The sequence below is a fragment of the Gossypium hirsutum genome, chromosome A06 (genome assembly GCF_007990345.1).
Source record: "Gossypium hirsutum isolate 1008001.06 chromosome A06, Gossypium_hirsutum_v2.1, whole genome shotgun sequence".
NCBI lineage: Eukaryota > Viridiplantae > Streptophyta > Magnoliopsida > Malvales > Malvaceae > Gossypium > Gossypium hirsutum.
The window spans coordinates 107,290,714-107,310,409 of NC_053429.1; the positions used below are offsets into that span (position 1 = coordinate 107,290,714).

A 19,696-nucleotide genomic window follows, 5' to 3' on the forward strand; every position below is an offset into this window, starting at 1 on the left:
TTAATTGGAAGTGTTATTTTTTCAATACGTTGAAAATATTTTCAGTTGTAAATTCGTTGAAAACGTTTTTAAGTGGAAGCGTTTTCATTATTTCAACCTAATACTATAATTTTAAAAATTACAGCCAAATCTGATAATTTTAAAAAAAAAACTGTATTTTGGAGAAATTTGCTCATATAGTTTTGAATTGTTTCTCTCAATAATTTTTTTTTTATTATGTTAAAGTGAAAGAAAGTTTAATGAAAACATTACTTATTATTTTATTTGGATCCTTAACGTTAATTAAAAATGAAAAGGAAGTAATTTTAACAAATGTTTTTATTAAACAATGGAAAAAAGAAAGAAATTATTAATTATCATATTTTTACAATTATATACATTAAAAAGAAAAGACAAAAAAATAATAGAAAATAAATATAATATGTCAACAATTTACTATATAAATGATTAAATATGTAGGTAAAAAATAAAATCAGTGAAAAAACATATTTGTGAAGAATTCATTGGAACAATAGAGAAAATCAAGTAGTAAGAAAGAGGCAATAGACTTTTTTTATAAAAATAATATTAAAAAATTAATTAATTATAAAAATAGGGTCGAGAACAAATTATTGCAAAAATGTGGTGTTTGTCATAGTAATTTTGGGTGTCGCCTGATACATTGATGACACTAGTAAATTTTAAAAAAGAGTCTGATAAAAAAATTGAAAAAATGAAAATAAAATGTTGGTTTGTGATTTAAACACCAGACAACAACCTTCCTTAATGCCTTTTTCCTTTCATTTAACCCCTAAAATCATACTTTTTTTTTATTTAATCAAATGGATGCAATTAAAAGAAATATTTTTTATTTGACAAATTAACAACACCAATTAAAATTTCTTTTTCATTTATTTAACTTTTCTTTCTCCTGAAAACTTTTTAAAAAAAGTTTATTGGTGCTACCAATGTGTCAAGCAGGACCCAAAGTTAGCGAACACTCTAGTTTCGTAATTAATTTTATTCTTATCCTCTTTTTGTAATTAATTAAAATTTTAATATTATTTTTATAAAAAACCTGAGGCAATAGTTTTTTTTTAATGTTTAATTAATAGGTTAATACTTTAAACCAATTTAAAATAGGTTTAATTTTGTCATAATATTTTTTTAACTTTCAAGAGAAAATTAAATTTTAGAGAAAGTAAATAAAATATGACATACTAATTGATCTCTTGCTAAAATGAGTGAATTTTATATTTGAACCTTTCATAAAATAAATAATCTTTGGTAATGTCTCAAACTACTTATAGCCTCTCCTCAAGTCATAACTAATAGAATAATATATTTCAGCGTACTCGAACCCACATCCTCATACATTAATAATAATGATTATAACAATCGAATCCATTATTACATCTCCTAAAACTTAATAAATTTATGAGGATCCTATTACACAAAATATTGAATTTTATTCTTGTCCAATTCCAATTCCAATTCCAATTCGGAATGTCTGTAAATGTAGAATAAAATAAGAATATTTTGCATTTAACATATATATTTGTTTTATTTCTTGAAATGTTAAACATTCCTTAGACAAAATAAGTATGTGGCTATAAATGAAAAACATAAATGATGACAAAATTAAAACAAGAACACCCCCCCCCCCCAACGCCATAAATATAAAAAGGCCATCCACTCTCAAAGTGAATTCAAACGGATTAAGGCAAAAGGAGCGGTTCTTTGAAGGGGATTGATTCACCCTTTGGTTTTTTCTACTCATTTCTCAATGTACTGTCACTAAATATTACCCACTTCTACTACGGTCTTTTCTTCTGTTTTGCCAATACAGCTAGGTTTTCCTTTACCAGTGACCGTCTAGTAGTGGGCAGTAGCCAAATAAGCAAGTAGAGAGAAGGCTGAAGGGGACACACACCCCACACAAGATTTGGTACAAAGGGAGGAAGGGAGTCAGTCATGCCATCAGGTGCTAAGAAGAGAAAAGCTGCCAAGAAAAAGAAAGAGCAAGCGTTCAACAACATCAATCCTTCGACTATCAACAATCCACTTGGTACTTTTTGCTTTTTTTCTTTTAATTTCTGTTCCTGGTTTTGGGTTTTGTTTTTTGATGGGTTTTATTTATTTTATAACTTCTTTTTAATTGAATCGTACTTGGTTCTGTATATGCATGCATCATTCAGTTCTTTATTTGATTTGTTGGAGTTCTATAGTTAAACAAATCAGGTTGGTATGTAATGTTAATTTCTAGTTCCTGCCCTTAATTAATTGATGTGGTTGCTTTTCAAAGTGGTTTGCCCTCCTTTAATCACTTACTGTTTATTTTGTTTTAGGGTCTTGTGGTGATTTTTAGCGTGTCCTGTATTTTACTTAATTTTTTACCAGAATCCTTGTTATTGGAAGAACTTGTCTATACATTTCGAGTTATAGTGCATTTCCTTTCTAGTATTTGTCTATTTTGGTCCTGTTTAGAGGGGATTGGTGAATTTGTTGTTTGCATATTGGTTTGGAATTGTTATGATGTTTATCTAATGGTTCTAGGAAATGATGATCCGAGAAGCCAAGATGAAAGGGACAGTGATGGCGGTGATGCTGGTTCCCCTGCATCTCATGATGGCCACAATCACCAGCATTCATTTGGTCAGGGCGGAGATGAAGAGAGATCACAATCACATCTAACTGAGGAGAAGTCTGTGGAAGAAGCCGCTAAAGATGCAAAGAGCACCGAGAGATCGAGATTGGATGATGTTGATGTTAAAATTGTAAAAGAGTGGGAACCAAACAAGGATCTTGAGAGCACACATGTTTCAATTCAGCATGTTGATCGTGATAAGAGCTCTAGTACCAGCAGCAACAGTAGTTCAGATGACGAATCTCAAGCCTTTGAGAAGAAGTCAAATGAAGAAACCTGTAATCTTGGTTCTGATGCGGCCTCGTATAGTACCGAGGATAAGTCAGCTACTGTTTTGTCTGAAGAAGTTCTGAAGGTTGCTGAAAATAACACACTTGAGAATGCTGATAGTAATTCTGCAGTGGAGACTGTTGCTGTTGACAATTTGGTAAAGAACATGTCATCTGTGCCAGAGGAGGTGGAATTTTCTGCAAAGAATTCAGTACCTGATGTAGTTGAATCAGGGTTGAAGGAGAATGAAGAGAAATTATTGCCTTCATCAAATGGGGTTTCAGGGGTTGAATTGGAAGGAGTTGAAGGAAAAAATTTCCCATCCTCCGGTATTCCTACTGCTGAAACTAGCAATGTTGCTGAAAAAAACCATGCATCCGGGCCCCATGGTTATCCTGAAAAGCAGGTATATCTTCTTCCTATTCTTTTCTACAACTGTGAGTTTGAATATTCTTTATTTAATTTGACTGGATATTTGCTGCATTGGTTCGCAGCCTCTTGTTGCTCCTACTCCACCACCAGTGCAAAGAACCTCATGGTTAAGTTGCTGCGGATTGTTTGAAGTTTTTACTGGTTCTGGGAGATAAATTGAAGGCTTGGGTTATCCATAAAGTTAAAAGATCAATTTTATACTTTCCTTTATAGTTTGCAGTACTGCTAATTGAGATATACTAAGTAGCTCATATAGTTTGTGCATGTGTGGGTGTACGAGAATGCTTGGACTATGAAACTTGAACTTGAGATCTGGAACTTATTGTTTGTCATTTGATTGTTTTATCAGTTATCTGGTATTCTTTTTCCAATCTGCAATGACCTTGCTTTTAACCTCGTTATCATTTTCTTTCTTTACGGATTCATTTCTTAAAGCCTACAACTATTCATGAATAATTTCTGGTTGATCCAGATAGCTTGATGAATGATGAGAAGGATGAAAGGCCTTATGGTGGTCTGTTTAATTGTCTCTCTGGTTAATCGTGTTGTGTAGTACACTGTTTGCCCATTAATATTTTCATTTTCATCTCATATCATCTGGAGAACTTTTTAAAAGTTTGCTTTCATGTAATGTTGGAGGCTATATGTAAGTCCATTTTCTTCCTTGTTGGACTAAGAGTCATGTTACAATGGCAATTGTGGCATCCATTTACTGAATGAGCCCCTTATATTTATTTTGTCTTTGGAATAGTTGGTTTGGTTAAATTGGTGATCAGTTAACCAGAATATTAGGGGCTTGAAAATTTCAACTGGGATGGCACCGGATTTTATAATATTAGTTTAGTTGTCTTTAATTTTCTGGGTACTTGATTTTGTTTTGTATTTTCAGCTCCCCCTGTTTAAGCATATGTTAATTGAAAGTCCCAAGTTCTGACCAATTTTTCATGAAGTATTCATGTCCAATTCATATATGGGCAATTTGGACTATGACCCTCCAGTAACTCTTCAAATACATGAAAGATATAATACCATCCAACGCTCACTCCCTAATCTAAGGACATAGCTTTTGGGGACAGTCTTTCTAATTTCTTGTGTCTAATTATTTGTTGGTTTTTCTGTCACTACTTTAATTAGTGTGCAACTACGTAGCTAGCTGTTTTCTGTGAAAAATACCCTGATGGATATTATTTTGTGGTGCCCAATACTGATCTCTTATGCCATTCTGAACATCAACATATGTCACTCAAAAATAATGAACAGACCTAGGTAGGAAAACAGCTCCAAGGCTTTGTAGTAGTGATAATGCTGATGCTGATAGTAGCTGCTAGCTGGTCGTACGTAAGTGGGTTGGCTTGAGTGTGGTAATTTCCTTAAAAGATGCTACAAGGTTTTTCTTTTTGGCCATTTGTTTAGAGGGAAGGGAGTCTAGGGTTAAAATCATGGCAAGTCTGTTGTCACTGTAGTGGCTTAGTTGATTATGCTACAAGGTCTGTGAGAGTAATTTCAACAAAATTCATAGAAAACAAACTTGAACTAAACCCTCATACATAAATCTAGGATTATTTCACATTTATTTCCTGTTCAATGTATTGTTAATCTAGATAACTGCATTTATGTTTTTATCTTTGCAATCAATCCGGCTTCGATAGGCAAGACAAACAATCTCTCTAATTGGATTTAAACGTAATAGTTTTAATACAAGTCACTTGCTGATTAGAAATGCATGAACTATATAAATTACGTCCTAATATAAGTTATATTGCATTCCAAAACATTCTTTCTTAAAGATAACTTTTAGATAATAAGTGAGTTAATATTTGATTAAAACCATTTATTTTTCATACAAAACCATTGAAGACGTCCATACTAATAAATATTGATTAAACGTTTGGAAATTTTATTAATTCAAACAATTCGAAACATTATATAGTAATTTATAGTAAAATTACTACATCAATATATCGTATTTAACATTATAAGATTATGTATATTTGGGAGTTAGTTCTTTTACTTTTATTTTTAGAAATTTAGTCTCTTAATTATTTAGATTTAAAAAATCTGGTTAAAATGTTAATAGCGATAAAATTTTTCTGTTAAATTTATCGGTGTAATAATTTAAGAAATAAAAGAAAAAGGCTTATTTGACAACAATGTAAATAGAAAAATAACACGGTAATGAATCGAAATAACAAAAGAATTTTAACAATGTTAATAATTATAGTTAACTAAATTTGAAATGGAAAAAAGTAAATAAAAAGCCTGTGAGATATTGATATCCACATTTTTGCTTAATTGATTCCATACCAGAGAAATTTGTTGCCGATGGAGTTTTCAGAGTCTTAATTTTCATGGTAGCTCCATTACCCTCGTAAATAAAGTAAAATAGAAATAAAAGTATTTTGGGTGTGGTTGGATGAAAGTATAATTATTTTTATTTTTTTGTGATTATAATGAATTTTCTTAGGTATAAATTGACTATAAATTTTAATTCAAAAATATTAATTGTTATAAGAAATATCAAGAATACCTTAAAAAATTCTTTGAATTAAAATCAATATAACATGTTACGATTATTAATAAGATTAACAAAATATTTAATTTTATCTAATTACTCTATCCTTTTATATTTATTCTCTAACACTAGACATTATAAAACACTTCCTTTTCTCCCTCTTTTGGTTAAATTTTAGCTTTGGTTCTTATATTATGCTTTAACTTTAAATTTTTTTGATATTTACTTTTTTATATAATTTGGCACCTTAATTTTATAATGTTAGGGTAAGAAATTATATTGTTAATCACTCAATTATTAATAAATTTATTTTTTGATCGTTCAACTATAAAAAATTACGAAATGGTCACTCAACTATTTGACTTTTTCTTTTGGTTAGTAGCCTTTAAATGTCTAACACAAAGATGATGTGGTAAGGATATTCAAACGGTTAATCGAACCGAATTAGTATTAACCAAATTAATCAAACTTTTTAATCCTTTAACCGTTAATTGAACCGAAGTTTTTCAAAAAAATTAACCAAACCGAAATATTTCGGTTAATTCGGCCAGTTAACCGAAATTTATGTGTTTTTGTTTTTTTAAAATAAGTATAAAACATACAAAAATTGATAATGTTCATTTGACCGAATTAACATGTAATATATAATAGCCTAATACATATAATATATAATATTATTTACTAAGTTCGATTAGTTACTCTATTTCAAACCCAATTAACTGTTACTTGATATTCTAAAAAACTATTAATCAACCTCCGACTGAACTCGACCGATTAACTGAATTAGATTGGTTCGGTCAGTTAATTCGATTTTAACCGAAGTTTGAACGCCCCTATGACGTGGTAGCTTTTAGATTATGCATAATAACAAATTTAACCCCCACTATTTATACATTTATTAATTTAATCTTAATTTTTAAAAATTTAATTATCAATGTTTACACATTATCTAATTTTATTTTATTTTACACGAAAATATAATTCAATATACTATGTAAATTGGAAATAAAAAAATACATATCTATTTCTAAAAAAATTGAATGAGTAACGAGGCTCTTTGAGTTTGCCAAAGATGGTAACAACGATGACAATAACAAGAACAACTCGATTGAACTAATGTGGTTCAAGCACAAATTATATAAAATCGGTGAAGAGTGAATCAACAAAGATCAAGTCATCTTAGTCGTTAATGTTCAATCCAACAGTATAAAATCGAAGTATCAAAAGAAAAGAATTTTAAAAAAAAGTGAAAATTATGATTTTGGATTTTAGGATGTTTCCCATTTTGGTATAGTTTTGATTAAGCTTAGCTAATAATTTTGTTTTTCTTTAGCTTTTTAGGTGGAAGGGTCACAAAGAAAAATAGAATTACAAAAAGATTAAATTACACAATGAGTAAACGTTAAGGGTTCCTTTTAGAATTATGACTAAATCTTCACCATGTATTTGAGGGTTAAAGTTATTATTATGTCAATTTTAAAAGCTATTATGTCATCTCTTCGTTAGCCATTTAAGGGTGGGGATAAAAAAAAGACTAAATTGAATAGTTCGGTGACCATTTTGTAACTTTTTATAGTTGGGTGACCAAAAAAGAAACTTACTAATAGATTGGTGATTACTAGTTTAGTTTACCTGTGATGTTGTTAGTTACCTTAAATAGTTTATTTTGATTAAAATACTAGTGAATTATTAAAAATGTTAACACGGTTAAAATCCTCTGTTACATGGCTATTAAGTATTTTTTAAAAATTTTAATATGCCATACTAGAGAATTTAACAAAAAAAGAATTATGGTGTTTAGAACTATACCTGAATTTTTAATTCTAGAAAATTTAAGAGACTAAATTCTTGAAAATAAAAAGTTTGGAGATTAAATTTTAAATTTATGAAGAGTATAGGGACTTGAAGTATATTTTGACCTTCAAATTTCAAACTTATAACTAGGTCCAAAGCAAATAATTAACCGAATGTGAAGCATGGTTCAAGAATCATACTAGTTTATAATAAATATTGTATAATTTAGTTAACTATATGGTAGGTCAATATGTATGGAAAATTATTTCTCCGTAATAAAATATTTAGATTATTTAACAAGATTAATAAAATAACATATAATTATATTTTAAAATATAAAAAATAAGCCCTAAAAAATTTAAAATACTATTGTTATTGTATAAAAATAACTTTTAAACTTGATATAGAAGTACATTTGAAAAGCCGATCGAGTAATTGGACTTAGTGTAATTGTTTGTAATTTACTTAATTACTTCGATGCTCCTATTCCTCTAATAATTGGAGACTGAAATTAAATAGCTTTAATTACATTTAGTAAAATCAACTAAAGTTAAATATATATATATATTTCACGTAAGGTGTAAAACTCCTCTATAGCCCTTCCAAACTCAAAAATAAGAGGATAATGTGCTTTAACACACTCAAATACATATCCTGCTGCATTGACAACAATAAATATACCATTCGAGTCCAAATACAATTTAGATGTCAAATAAGCATTTATAATGAAAATAATAAATATAAAACTAGCCATCGGATATTAACAAATCTTTATGCGAAATCGTTTGGTGTTTCGATCAAACAAGAAAGTGACTTTATTGTATATTGACATAAAAATCCAATTACACCACAACCAGCAGCAGCCCATCTCCGGCCTCTTTGTACATTTCTAGAATCAAAAGGAAAACACAAAGCTAAAAACTCCTCAGTGATAAAAGACGCATCAAGCACCGCCATGGATTGCTGCTATGTAGACAAGTTGTGTTACTGTAAGTATGATTAAAAATGCCTCCATCGTCCTCTGCAAATCAACAAATTTCTTACGTTAAACCAACAACAATTTCAATTCTAGTTCTATGGAATGAAAGCTGAATTTTCATTCTTACCAAATGAGCATTCCTGATTTCAAGCTCAATTTCTTTGCACGCAAATCTGTGAAAAGAATATGTTCTTGTTAGTTTAGAAACTAAGCATTTCAAATGTAAAGATGCTAGAGTTAGAAGCTGACCCCATGGCTAGTAGAGTAAAGGTCCAAGCAACGCCTGCCATCGAAGCTGCTGATGGCAAGCTACTCGCATTCCATGAACGGATATGGTTGAGACCGGCTATCGCTGATGCTACACCTACAACTCCGGCTAGCATAGCGAATGTCACAAAGAATCCGGTGGCAGCATTTCCCATGGGAAAGTAGATGGGTGCGAAATGCGCTGGAAGCTTGAATCCGGGTCCTGCAAGTTTCAACCCAGCTTAAGTAATTGAAAACAGTTGTATTCTAATTTGGTAGTTGATATGAAGCAAAGACGGAAGGAAGGTGGCATACCAATGATGAAACCATAATCAATTGCTCTATTCATGGCCCATGCACCAATGCCTAACACAATGACATACATGCAGAAATTAAGGAACAAAAGCAATGCAGCAACAGGTTTCATTTGAGTGTCGGCCATTGCAATGCCTCCTACAAGCTGATGATCTTGAGATGAAAAGTTGAAGAAAGACGAAAGATCAATCACTGATACATGTGATTCTGCATTTTGGAGGCTGCTATATATATGACATCAAATGAAGGGTTTTGGTTCCTTTCTTGCTAAGTCTGCTGGTTTCCAAAGGTGTCCGTAGAGTTGTAAAGAGCATGCTTCATGTTCAAGGCATGCCTTGAACAAAACAAAACCAGATTCTTGTCAGTCTGGTTTCTTCTAAATTTCAGCTATTCTTTTGAAAAGGGTACATTGTTGAAATAAGGTTTGGACAGTAAGTTGATCCTAGGAGGAAAAGTCATATTCTTTACATTCTTTGCCAGTAGATGGACCCATTTCTGCCACATGGAAACTCAGTATCTTCTCTGCCTGTACGCTTGAGGAAAAACAGAAAAATCTAACCCATAATGTTTAAAAAATAATTTAATATATTTGGGATTTTTTTTTTCAATTCTTTAAGATTAATGAGTTATATTGTTCAAACAGAATAAGCTTAAAATTAATTTTCTATAAAGATTAATGTGCCAAATCCATTTCCTACAAAAGCTGTCTCAAACTCATCTGTAATTAGATCAAGCTTAAGCATAAAACCACTCTATAATTAGCCACCAAAGAACTATCAAGAGTTTGAGTTTGGCGTCTTTAAACAAACACAAAACATTATGCACCAGTCTCCCTAACTTTTGCAGGTGAAGTAGTAAGGAAAATGGTTTGTTTTTATAAGTCAAGTTTTGTATAGCTTCTAATAACAATCTTTAGGACAAAAACATTCTTAAATAAACAGAAAATTTACTTCTACAAAATTAAAAAGTGATTCAAAAAATTTTAACTTCTTCTCAAAAGTATTTCTAAATTAGACATTAATCTGGAAATATATACGATACGCTTTTGAGGTCCCATTCATCCAAATAATCTTCAACTGCTATTTTGGCCCATAGAGGAATTCGTAAAGTAAACTTCTTAGATGGTTTGATTTTTACTGATTTTGAAAAATATCGTGAAAAAGTATTTTTTTTAATATTTAAATTTAAAATATGATATTGTGAAGTAAATATATGCATTTAAATAATATTCAAATTCGTTAATGTTATGATATTTTAATAAGAATATAAAATTAATGTATTGCAATTCATTTTTAATATTTTGATATATATAAAATAGAAATTTTAAATATTTTTAAGCAACTAATATTAATTATTTGTAAAATTTAATTTAAATATACAAATTATACTTTTAAATATTAAATATAACCATATATATTTGAAATAAATTTTAATAGAGAAATAAATGTATACCCAATATAAATATTACATAAAGTATATTGGATTATGAATAAGGGTTAAACATGTCATTTGACTTCAAAAATATTTTTTCTAAACACAAAAGTTGAAAAAAATGCTTTTGCATTTAGGTTCAAAAGTAGTTTTTAACTTTAAATTTTGTTTATTATTCCAAAAGAATTTTTTAAAAGCAATGTTGGGGTTGCATTCCTTTGGTGAAGGTGGAGTCTTTTGTCTTTGGCTGTAGTCTTGAATGTTCAATCAAGCTAGATGTATATAAGTAGATTATATGAAGGGTGTGTTTAAGTAGATAAGCTAGACTCCCTTCATTATAAGAAATTTGTCTTATGACGTTTTTTTGTGAACAAAATATACTATTTTTGGTGGCATTATATATGAAAAAAAGTAGAATTAAAAGAAGACGTCACGAAAAGTAATGTTAGTGACCTTCTAAAATGTCATGAAATACGAACTTTTTGTGACAATTTGGGATCTTTCGCGATGTATTGAAAACCTCACCAAATGAAAACATTTTTGGTAATTTTTTTCTCATCTTTTCGTGACGTTTGTAAACCTCATTGAAATAGAATAGTTTTTGCGATGTTTTTTTAAACTTTTTTGTAACATTTTTAAACCTTTAAAATTTTAAATTTTAAAAAATATTTAAAATATATAAATATGTAAAAATTTATAAAAATTAGTAGACAACTTAAATTTAAATTATAAAAATAATATAACAAAATAATGGGAATTGTATAAAAAAATTAAGAAAACTTATAATAAAATTATAAAAAGATACAAAAATTTAAAAAACAAATTATTGGCATTTTTCATATTTTTTTTGTGTTTACCACTGACTGCATTCACAGTCAGTGATTTAACTCTATATGTGAAGTGTTCAGTCGACCACATGTAAGAGTTTATTGTCCTATCCTCAATAAGCTGGCAACCTTCAGCATAGGTTTTAAACATGAACGCCCCTGCGGATGCTCCATCTTAACTCAACCTCAAATTCTCATCCAACCCATTATAAAATGTTTGTAATTGAAGCCAGTGTTTGAGACCATGGTAGCAGCACTTATGAAGCATTAATTTGAAGCGATCCCACACCTCATACAATGTCTCTCCCTCTAGTTGCTGGAAGTTGGTGATGTCCATTCACAACTTCATTGTTTTGCTTGGTGGGAAATATTTGGCAAGGAAGCGGTTGGCTAACTCGTCTTACGTCATGATGGAGTCCAACGGCTGCAAATCCAACCACATAAACGTTTCATCACATAAAGAGAAAGGGAATAACCAAAGACATATAGCGTCATTGAATACCCCATTATATTTAAGCGTATCACAAAGGGTGAGAAAACGCTTATAATGTTGGTTCGGATCCTCATTCACGAAGCCCCGAAATTGGAGGTTGCTTTAGATCATTCGGATCATGGTCGGCTTAATTTCAAAATTGTTGGCATTAATGGCGGGTCGGTTGATGCTTCCTAGCACCACATCCAAATTTGGCATGGCGTAGTCTCCCAATGTACGGTATGCCATTCATCTTGGTCGAATAGGATGTTTATGTTCCTTGGCGTTTTGAAGGCCTAAAGGTGGATCTTCAAATCGAAGGTTTTCAATCAGATGACCGGCAATAGGCGATTCTATTGATGGTTGATCCTCCCTTGAAGGTTGACCTCTTGTCGTTTTTGTTATTAACCTCTTCAGCTCATGCTCAAATAGGATTAACTCGTTGTTAATCCGAGTCATACACTGAGAGCTGCAACCATAAGATACACCAATAAATAAAAGAATAAATCAAACAAGCAAACAAATAAAGTGTCGTATCTATACACCTAGTTTTTACCAATTATCTTCATAGAACAACATGCAACAATCATACAAATCTCCCCGGTAATGGCGCCAACGACTTAACCGCGGCACGACGTACAAACGCTAGGCAGAGAATCAACATAAAATTACTAGAAATTAAAGCAGCTTAACTGCAAGTGTGACAAATCAGTTGTAATATTTTTGTGTTATAACGGAACACAAAGTATTCTGAGGATCGAACCTAAGAGAGATCGAGTGATAAAGTGACTAAAAATGAAAATGCATGCAATTACAAAGTCTAACTAGCTACTCACTAACTACTATAGTACAACAAATCATCATCATAGATTAATTACACTAACGTGCACCTAGGAGGACTAAAGTGCAAAATAGACAAAAGTGCACAAATATCAATTCAATGGACTAAAGTGGTCGATTGACTTCCATATTGCTAGTCAATTCTTAGATTAGGGATTTAAATTGTTCAAACTCCTAATTGGTTCAATTTTACCTTTTGGTCACCATTTTACCCAATTAGATTATTTTTAATTTGTAAGACGTTTTATGGAGAGAGAGAGAGAGAGAGAGAGAGAGAGAGAGAGAGAGAGCCATATTTTCCTATTGACTCGTAAAACCATTTACGATGATTGAGTTTATTTTCCCCAAACAAACAATGAAAATGAAGAAAATATATCAATGAAACAAACAGACCCTTAGGTTGCATTTGTTTAACTGAAAACGGTTTTTGAAAAATGTTTTTTGAAAAAGCTTAAGGTGCATTTAGTTTTAGAGAATATTCTCTATTTTCATTTTCAAAAAACAATTTTCATTTTCTATTTATTGTAAATTGGAAAATACGTTTGGTAAATGAAAATAGGAATTTGTTTACAATAACGAAAACAACGAAAACGCATTTAGTATGTATTTTTCAAAATAGAACTGAAAAAAATAATTAAATTAAAATATAATTAATTAAAAATGTATTATGATAGTAAAATAAAATGCAATTAAATAACCAAAGTTTAAAGGTTAAAACAATAAAAAAATTGCTGATAAATTTAATGCATAAAATGAAATTATTTTTAACAATTTCCATTTTTCCAAAACATTTTTATTGATAATAGTGAATACATGTTTTTTTATTCTCTAATATTTATATATTTTTATTTTCAAAAGTTGTTCTTAGTAAAACAAACACAACATACATATACTTATTACAAAATATTAAAGTAAAATTTTCTTTTGACAATCGAAATTTGTTTTTATAATAAGATAATATTTTATAATAATTAATATCATATATAAAATTAATAATAAACAATACCTAATTAAAACTAAAGATAATTATGGGTGGGATTGAGCCTAAACATGATAATAACATGCTTTATATTTGTTCAAGTCCAGCTTAACTAAAAATACGGGTTTAAAATTTTGCCCAAGCCCACCTGTAAATTGCTAACCCAACCCCATTTTAGGTCCGCTCATATTTATTTTTTAATTTAATAAATATATTTGTATTATTTTTAATTTAATATTTAATAATGTTATATGTTATTTATTAAAAATTTATATATAGTGATCTTAATGTTTTTAATGTTTATATAATAGTAGTATTATAGATTTAAATTTTATGTGTTATAAAATTACATAATAAATAAAAATTACATAATATAAAACATTACAAACTAAAAAACAAGCCTATTTTTTGTCCAAATCCATTTTTCGAGCTTAATATTTTTGCCCAAACCCTCCAAATTTTAAGCGGACCTTTAGGCTTTGATGAGCAATCTGACCCATGAATAGGTCTAATTAAAACTTAATTTAAATTACATATATTACATACATGAGTGTGGATAATGACAATTTAGAGTTGGAAGGGATAAATAAAGCTAAGCCTTATTTAAATAAATACTTGTATTTATATAAATAAAATATACATATTTTATACTATATGACATTTATTATTAAATTGTAATATATATTTATTATTAAAATAATAATATAAATATTTTTTCAATAATATAGTATGGATATTATTTAAGATTTAAAATTATTATTGTTAAAATTTATTATTAAAATCAAATTGTAATATTGAATAATTTATTAAAATACTAAATTATTTTATTATTTTATTAAATATAAATAAAATATATATGTTTAATAATATTAAATATTATAATATTTGATTTTAATATTTTTAAATAATTTTAAATATTTCAAAAATTAAAATTAAAAATTTATTATTAACTTAAGTTATTTTTTATATAAAAATAAAATTCCTCATAAATAGCTCTTTTCCAAAAAGTAGCTAATGTTTTGTAAAAGAAAAAGTCAATTTATAAGAAAAAAGACTTATGTTCCGTTGACATGTAAGTTTTTTTCGTTGATAAGTTATTTTTTATTGACCAATGTAACACCCCAAACCCGGCCTAGACGTTATGGCCAAATCTGGAAGTGTACGAAGAAAATTTATAAATCGATTTTCTTGTTTTTTGCAAATCATCGTAAACCGTTGTTACCTAGTAAACCCGATTTGTTTGGAAAACATGTTGTTATACTTATTTAATTTAAAATTGTTGTTTGTTTACGTCTTTCAATTTAAAGCGAGTATTTTGCAGCGGGGTTTCTTAAAATGTTATATTTTGGAAAATTAAATTGTTTCTTTGAAAATTGTTATTTTTCGAAAAAGCTGTCGTTTTCATAAATATCGTGTAATCAGTCATTATGCTAGAAAACCAAATTAAAAATCTGAAACCAAAACAGACCCAAAAGTCCGGAGAGTCCAATTTACACAAAACTCTCAAATTTGAAATTTAAGTAGCCAAAATAAAGTAAAAATAGTTTTACGGCATAGTAGACATAACCGAGCTCCCGTCGCACTGACCCGCCTAACAATCCAAACATATCGCATCTCATTACATGTGTTCATGTATTGTTTACGTCAAAATCACATTAATAGATTAGTAGCTTTCATGCTTTAGGGCTTATAATAACACATACCGACCCTACGGAAGGCCCACAGTCGATCGAAACAACGTGTATGACCCTAAGGAAAAATTCTAAAATTTGGGGCCACATGCCCGTGTGCGCCCACATGGCCAAAATGGCTTTGCCCGTGTGGCCTACACGGCCCAAAATGGCCTAAGCCGTGTGTCACACACCCATTACACGACTGTGTGTTGCACACGGCCAGGCACACGACTGTGTGGCGTCGACAGGACCAATTTTTGGCTTTCCTATTGCTGTTTTCCGAGTTTCTCGTTACACACCTAGCTCAAATTTGATGCAAAAACAACTCCGAGATCTATGAAACCTAAAAACAACATTCCAACGATTAATTTAACACTCGATTTACAAATTCAAACCAACAAAAATTGATCATGAATTCACCTTTCAAATTTACACAACGCACAATAACTTACCGTCGATGAACAGTAATCACCCAACACTTAAATCGCTGGTGGAGCACCAATCACTTCTTGACTTTCCCCTAAGCGAGAAATAAACAAAAAACCATGAATGAATTTCCGTTAAAAACATAACTAGCACCTTCCCCCCCCCCAAACACACACGAATAAGAAACTTCCCAATAACTTACCTATTTAGAAAGAGATGTAAAATCTAGATGCACAACGATTAGAACGAACAATTGGTGAACAGAGTTGAAGGAAGAAGCAACATAATTTTTTGCAGAAGAAGGGAAAAAAAGTCAAAAAGAAAGGAATTTTGGAAAAAGAATAAAAATTAAAAATTAAAAATCCCAACTCCCTACTATCCCTCCAAAACTGACCCACTCACTCTCATCCAATACCACAGAATTTTAATTCCACCAAACACAAGCAAGCTCATTCTAATATGAGTTTATTGTAAATAAAACTTAAGTGAAGCAATTAAGGACAATGCTAAACACAAAAATAACAAAATTTCCAAATATGAGATTTAAAGCCAAAACCTCAAGTATACACTCAAATCCCTTAACAATATAAGTATAATTATCCAAATTCCTCAATTCTCAATTATCGTTCATTTACATGAAATTCACTAATATAATAATTATCCAAATATAAGTATAATTACAATAAATTAAGTCAAAATTCAACTAAACATAAAACTTTTGTTTCTTTTCACTTTTGTGATTTACAAAACTAGGAACTCCTTTTAACTTCCAAAATCTTAAAAATATTTAATTTAGTATTTAATTTATGTATTTTTTATACTATTATTTAAGCTTTTGATAGAAAGTTAGTGCCAACACTGCTAAAAGAATTACGAAAATATCATTCTATAATTAAAATATGTTATATTATTTAATTGTACTTTAGCCTTTTTATTTAAAAATTCAATAAAAATCTACGTATGATAGAATTTGAACCCATATAATTGCATCAATTAAACTTTTAATTTACCACTCAACTAATGCTTTATTTTTATATTTTTTATATATTTTAATTTTATTATGCTTACTTTATCACCTCCATCAATTATATATATCTATACTATTATTTAAGCTTTTGATTGAGTTGGTGGCACAAGTTAACTGGATACCAACTCAGTTAGGAAAATTATAGAAATGCTCTTCCCTAATTAAAATAGGTTATTATTCAAGAGTATTTTAATCTTTTTTTATTTTAAAAGAACAAATAAAAAACATGCCCTTATTTTAACAAAGCAATTAATATTAATTTAAGGGTATTTTATCTTTTTAAATAAAATTTAGAAAAAAAAACTCATGCTTACTGTTAGCTTTGATGTCCCAAGCTTTTGATATACCAACATTTAAGATAAATTTTATATGTATTATATCTCATAAATCATTTGGTGAAAATATGATTGAAAATTTTATCAAACTTTTTCAAACAGTTTCAAAGACTTGTAAAATAATCAAAAACATGTTTTAAATGTGTTTTAATTTATCTAAATTGTTTTAAGTCAATCCAAAATATTGTTAAGTGTTTTAAACTCATTTTATTCAAGTCTCGGAAGTTAAATCGTTACTTGGGGAAAGTTCTACTAATAAAAGTAAGTCAGAGAGCACTTCAAGCATACTTCCAAACTTCTACCGATACTTAAGGGGACTTCTATATACAAGTCCACTTATACCCATATATCTTGTGAGTTGTATCAGTACAAATCTGTTTACAATGCTTCCAACGACTAGAAATTATATCCAACGATTATAAATGGTCACAAATTTTTTTCTTGTTATATACACACATCAAGAACACTTCAAGATACAATATATGAACATCCAAGTATAGAAATAAAAAGAAATGCCTCAAATTCTTCATTTTCTCTTATACATATCTTTTAGGTGTTTATTGTTAGATCTTTTCATCATTCTCATTTAAACTCTTTAGAAGATAGAGCTTAACACTTGTAAGCACACACATTTGAGATGTCTTCATTGTTAACATTTTTTTTTTGTATTGCAAGAGTTTCTTAAGGTTTTGGGGTATAAAACCTTAAGTAATTTGTAAAGTGTTATAGTTGAGTCTTGTAAAAACTAGAGGGTTCTAGTTTAACAACAAAAAACTAGAAGTAAGGTTCTATCTCATCAAGGGGTGAGCAAAATCCAATTCAATTCGAAAAATTCGATAAACAATTCAAATTTTAAATTAAATAGTTTGAGTTATTTGGGTTAATCAAGTTATTCAGATCAACTCGAATAAAAAATTAAGTTTTTCGATTTAACTCGAATATGAATTACACAATTCGAGCTATCCAGAAATCCAAATAAGAAAAGGCAAAATTATGTCGTTTTGATAAATGTTTACTCATTAAGTTAAAAGGCAAAACCATTATATTGTTGATGTGGTTAAATAATTTTATACTTCGTCTACTAATTAAATAATCGGTCTATATAAACGCAACATAAGTATAAATAATAGGATTTGTTAACTCGACTCAGCTTGAATCGAAATTTTTTGACTCGATTCAATTCGATTCGAAAAAAATCAAATTGAGTTCGGTTGCTAAAATAGGATTCGTCAACTCGACTAACTCGAAATTTTTTTACTCGATTTGACTCAACTCGATCGAATACTCACTCTTAATCTCATCATTGTGGAAAAGATAGGAATTGTAAAGGTTATACTCGAAATTGTTTTACTTAATTTGACTCGACTCGATCGAATACTCACCTTTAATCTCATCATTGTGGAAAGGATAAGAATTGTAAAGGTTATAGGGATTGTAAAGGTTATACCTTCTCCTTGAAAGGTAATAATTTCAAGTATAGGGAATTGATAAATTCTTGGTTGAGGTATAGCAAGGTAGTGGAGGTAGGCAATTGGGGCTAACCCATTATAAATCGAATTGTCCAAGTTTTTCTTTCCTTCCCTCATTATTTAAAAAGTTCGCAAAATTTTTTAAAATATCAATTCACCTCTTGTTGGTATTTTCGAGCTTAACACTTACGATAGAACTTGAACTCAAAACACCAAATATACACTCTCCTAACTTTATCGTCTCAACTAAAGAAACATTTGGTTTTTATGTAAGTTTTTTAATAAATATATTATATAATTATTTTCACCCTTATCGTGGCTATGCCATAGTCTTATTGATAATGTCGTCGATTGAGTTAGTGTCACAAGTTAACTTGACACCAACTCAAGGAAAACGAGAATAGTACGATAAACAATTAAAATTCATTTAATATTCTTAATACGGTGTATTTATCTATTTAAATTTCTTTTTACTCATAATTCAATTTTTTTTATTTTGATTTCATACATATTGTATTTATGTTATTATTGTTGATTTTGAATCTTACATTTTATTATATATTATTTATAAACACATTTTAATTTGTTAAATTCATGGTTGTTCTAATTCTTTTTTAAGAAAAAAATAGAACAGGAACCTAAATCAAATTAATTAAAACAAGTAAAAAACCAATTTTAAACAAACAAGTAGTAACAGCTGTAAAAGGTGAGTGCAAATCACGCGTTAAAAAACGTGACTAGCAAAATATTAGAGTTAATATACCATTTAGTACTTGAGTTTAACTTTAAAATTCAATTTGGCACCTAAGTTTTTGTCTTAATTTAGTACATGAGTTTGACTTCAAGATTCAATCTGATACCCAGATCAAATGATATCATGTAGCTCAATGAACTTTTTGCACGTGTTTTCTAGGGAAAAAACATAAGTACTTAATTGGGACATAGAAAAAAATTAAGTACTAAATTGAACGATAAAGTTAGACTCAAGTACCAAATTGAGACAACCAAAAAACTTTAAGTATCAAATTGAAAAAAATTCAGAT

At 29.3% G+C, this 19,696-nt stretch overlaps 2 protein-coding genes across 2 annotated transcripts; one reads left to right on the forward strand and one right to left on the reverse strand.

Annotated features, from left to right (window-relative positions):
* Nucleotides 1-1,570: 1,570 nt before the first annotated feature.
* Nucleotides 1,571-3,699, forward strand: LOC107961811 (uncharacterized). The gene is made up of 3 exons (XM_016897964.2): nucleotides 1,571-2,047; nucleotides 2,536-3,302; nucleotides 3,391-3,699. Exons 1-3 carry the CDS (start codon nucleotides 1,954-1,956, stop codon nucleotides 3,481-3,483), a joined length of 954 nt encoding a protein of 317 aa, XP_016753453.1. The 5' UTR covers nucleotides 1,571-1,953; the 3' UTR covers nucleotides 3,484-3,699.
* Nucleotides 3,700-8,381: 4,682 nt separating this feature from the next.
* Nucleotides 8,382-9,367, reverse strand: LOC107963393 (membrane protein PM19L). Its single transcript, XM_016899928.2, has 4 exons — nucleotides 9,175-9,367; nucleotides 8,863-9,082; nucleotides 8,741-8,786; nucleotides 8,382-8,655 (listed from the first exon to the last, which is right to left on the reverse strand). The coding sequence occupies exons 1-4, from the start codon at nucleotides 9,299-9,301 to the stop codon at nucleotides 8,578-8,580; spliced, it is 471 nt and encodes a 156-aa protein (XP_016755417.2). The 5' UTR covers nucleotides 9,302-9,367; the 3' UTR covers nucleotides 8,382-8,577.
* Nucleotides 9,368-19,696: the final 10,329 nt, after the last annotated feature.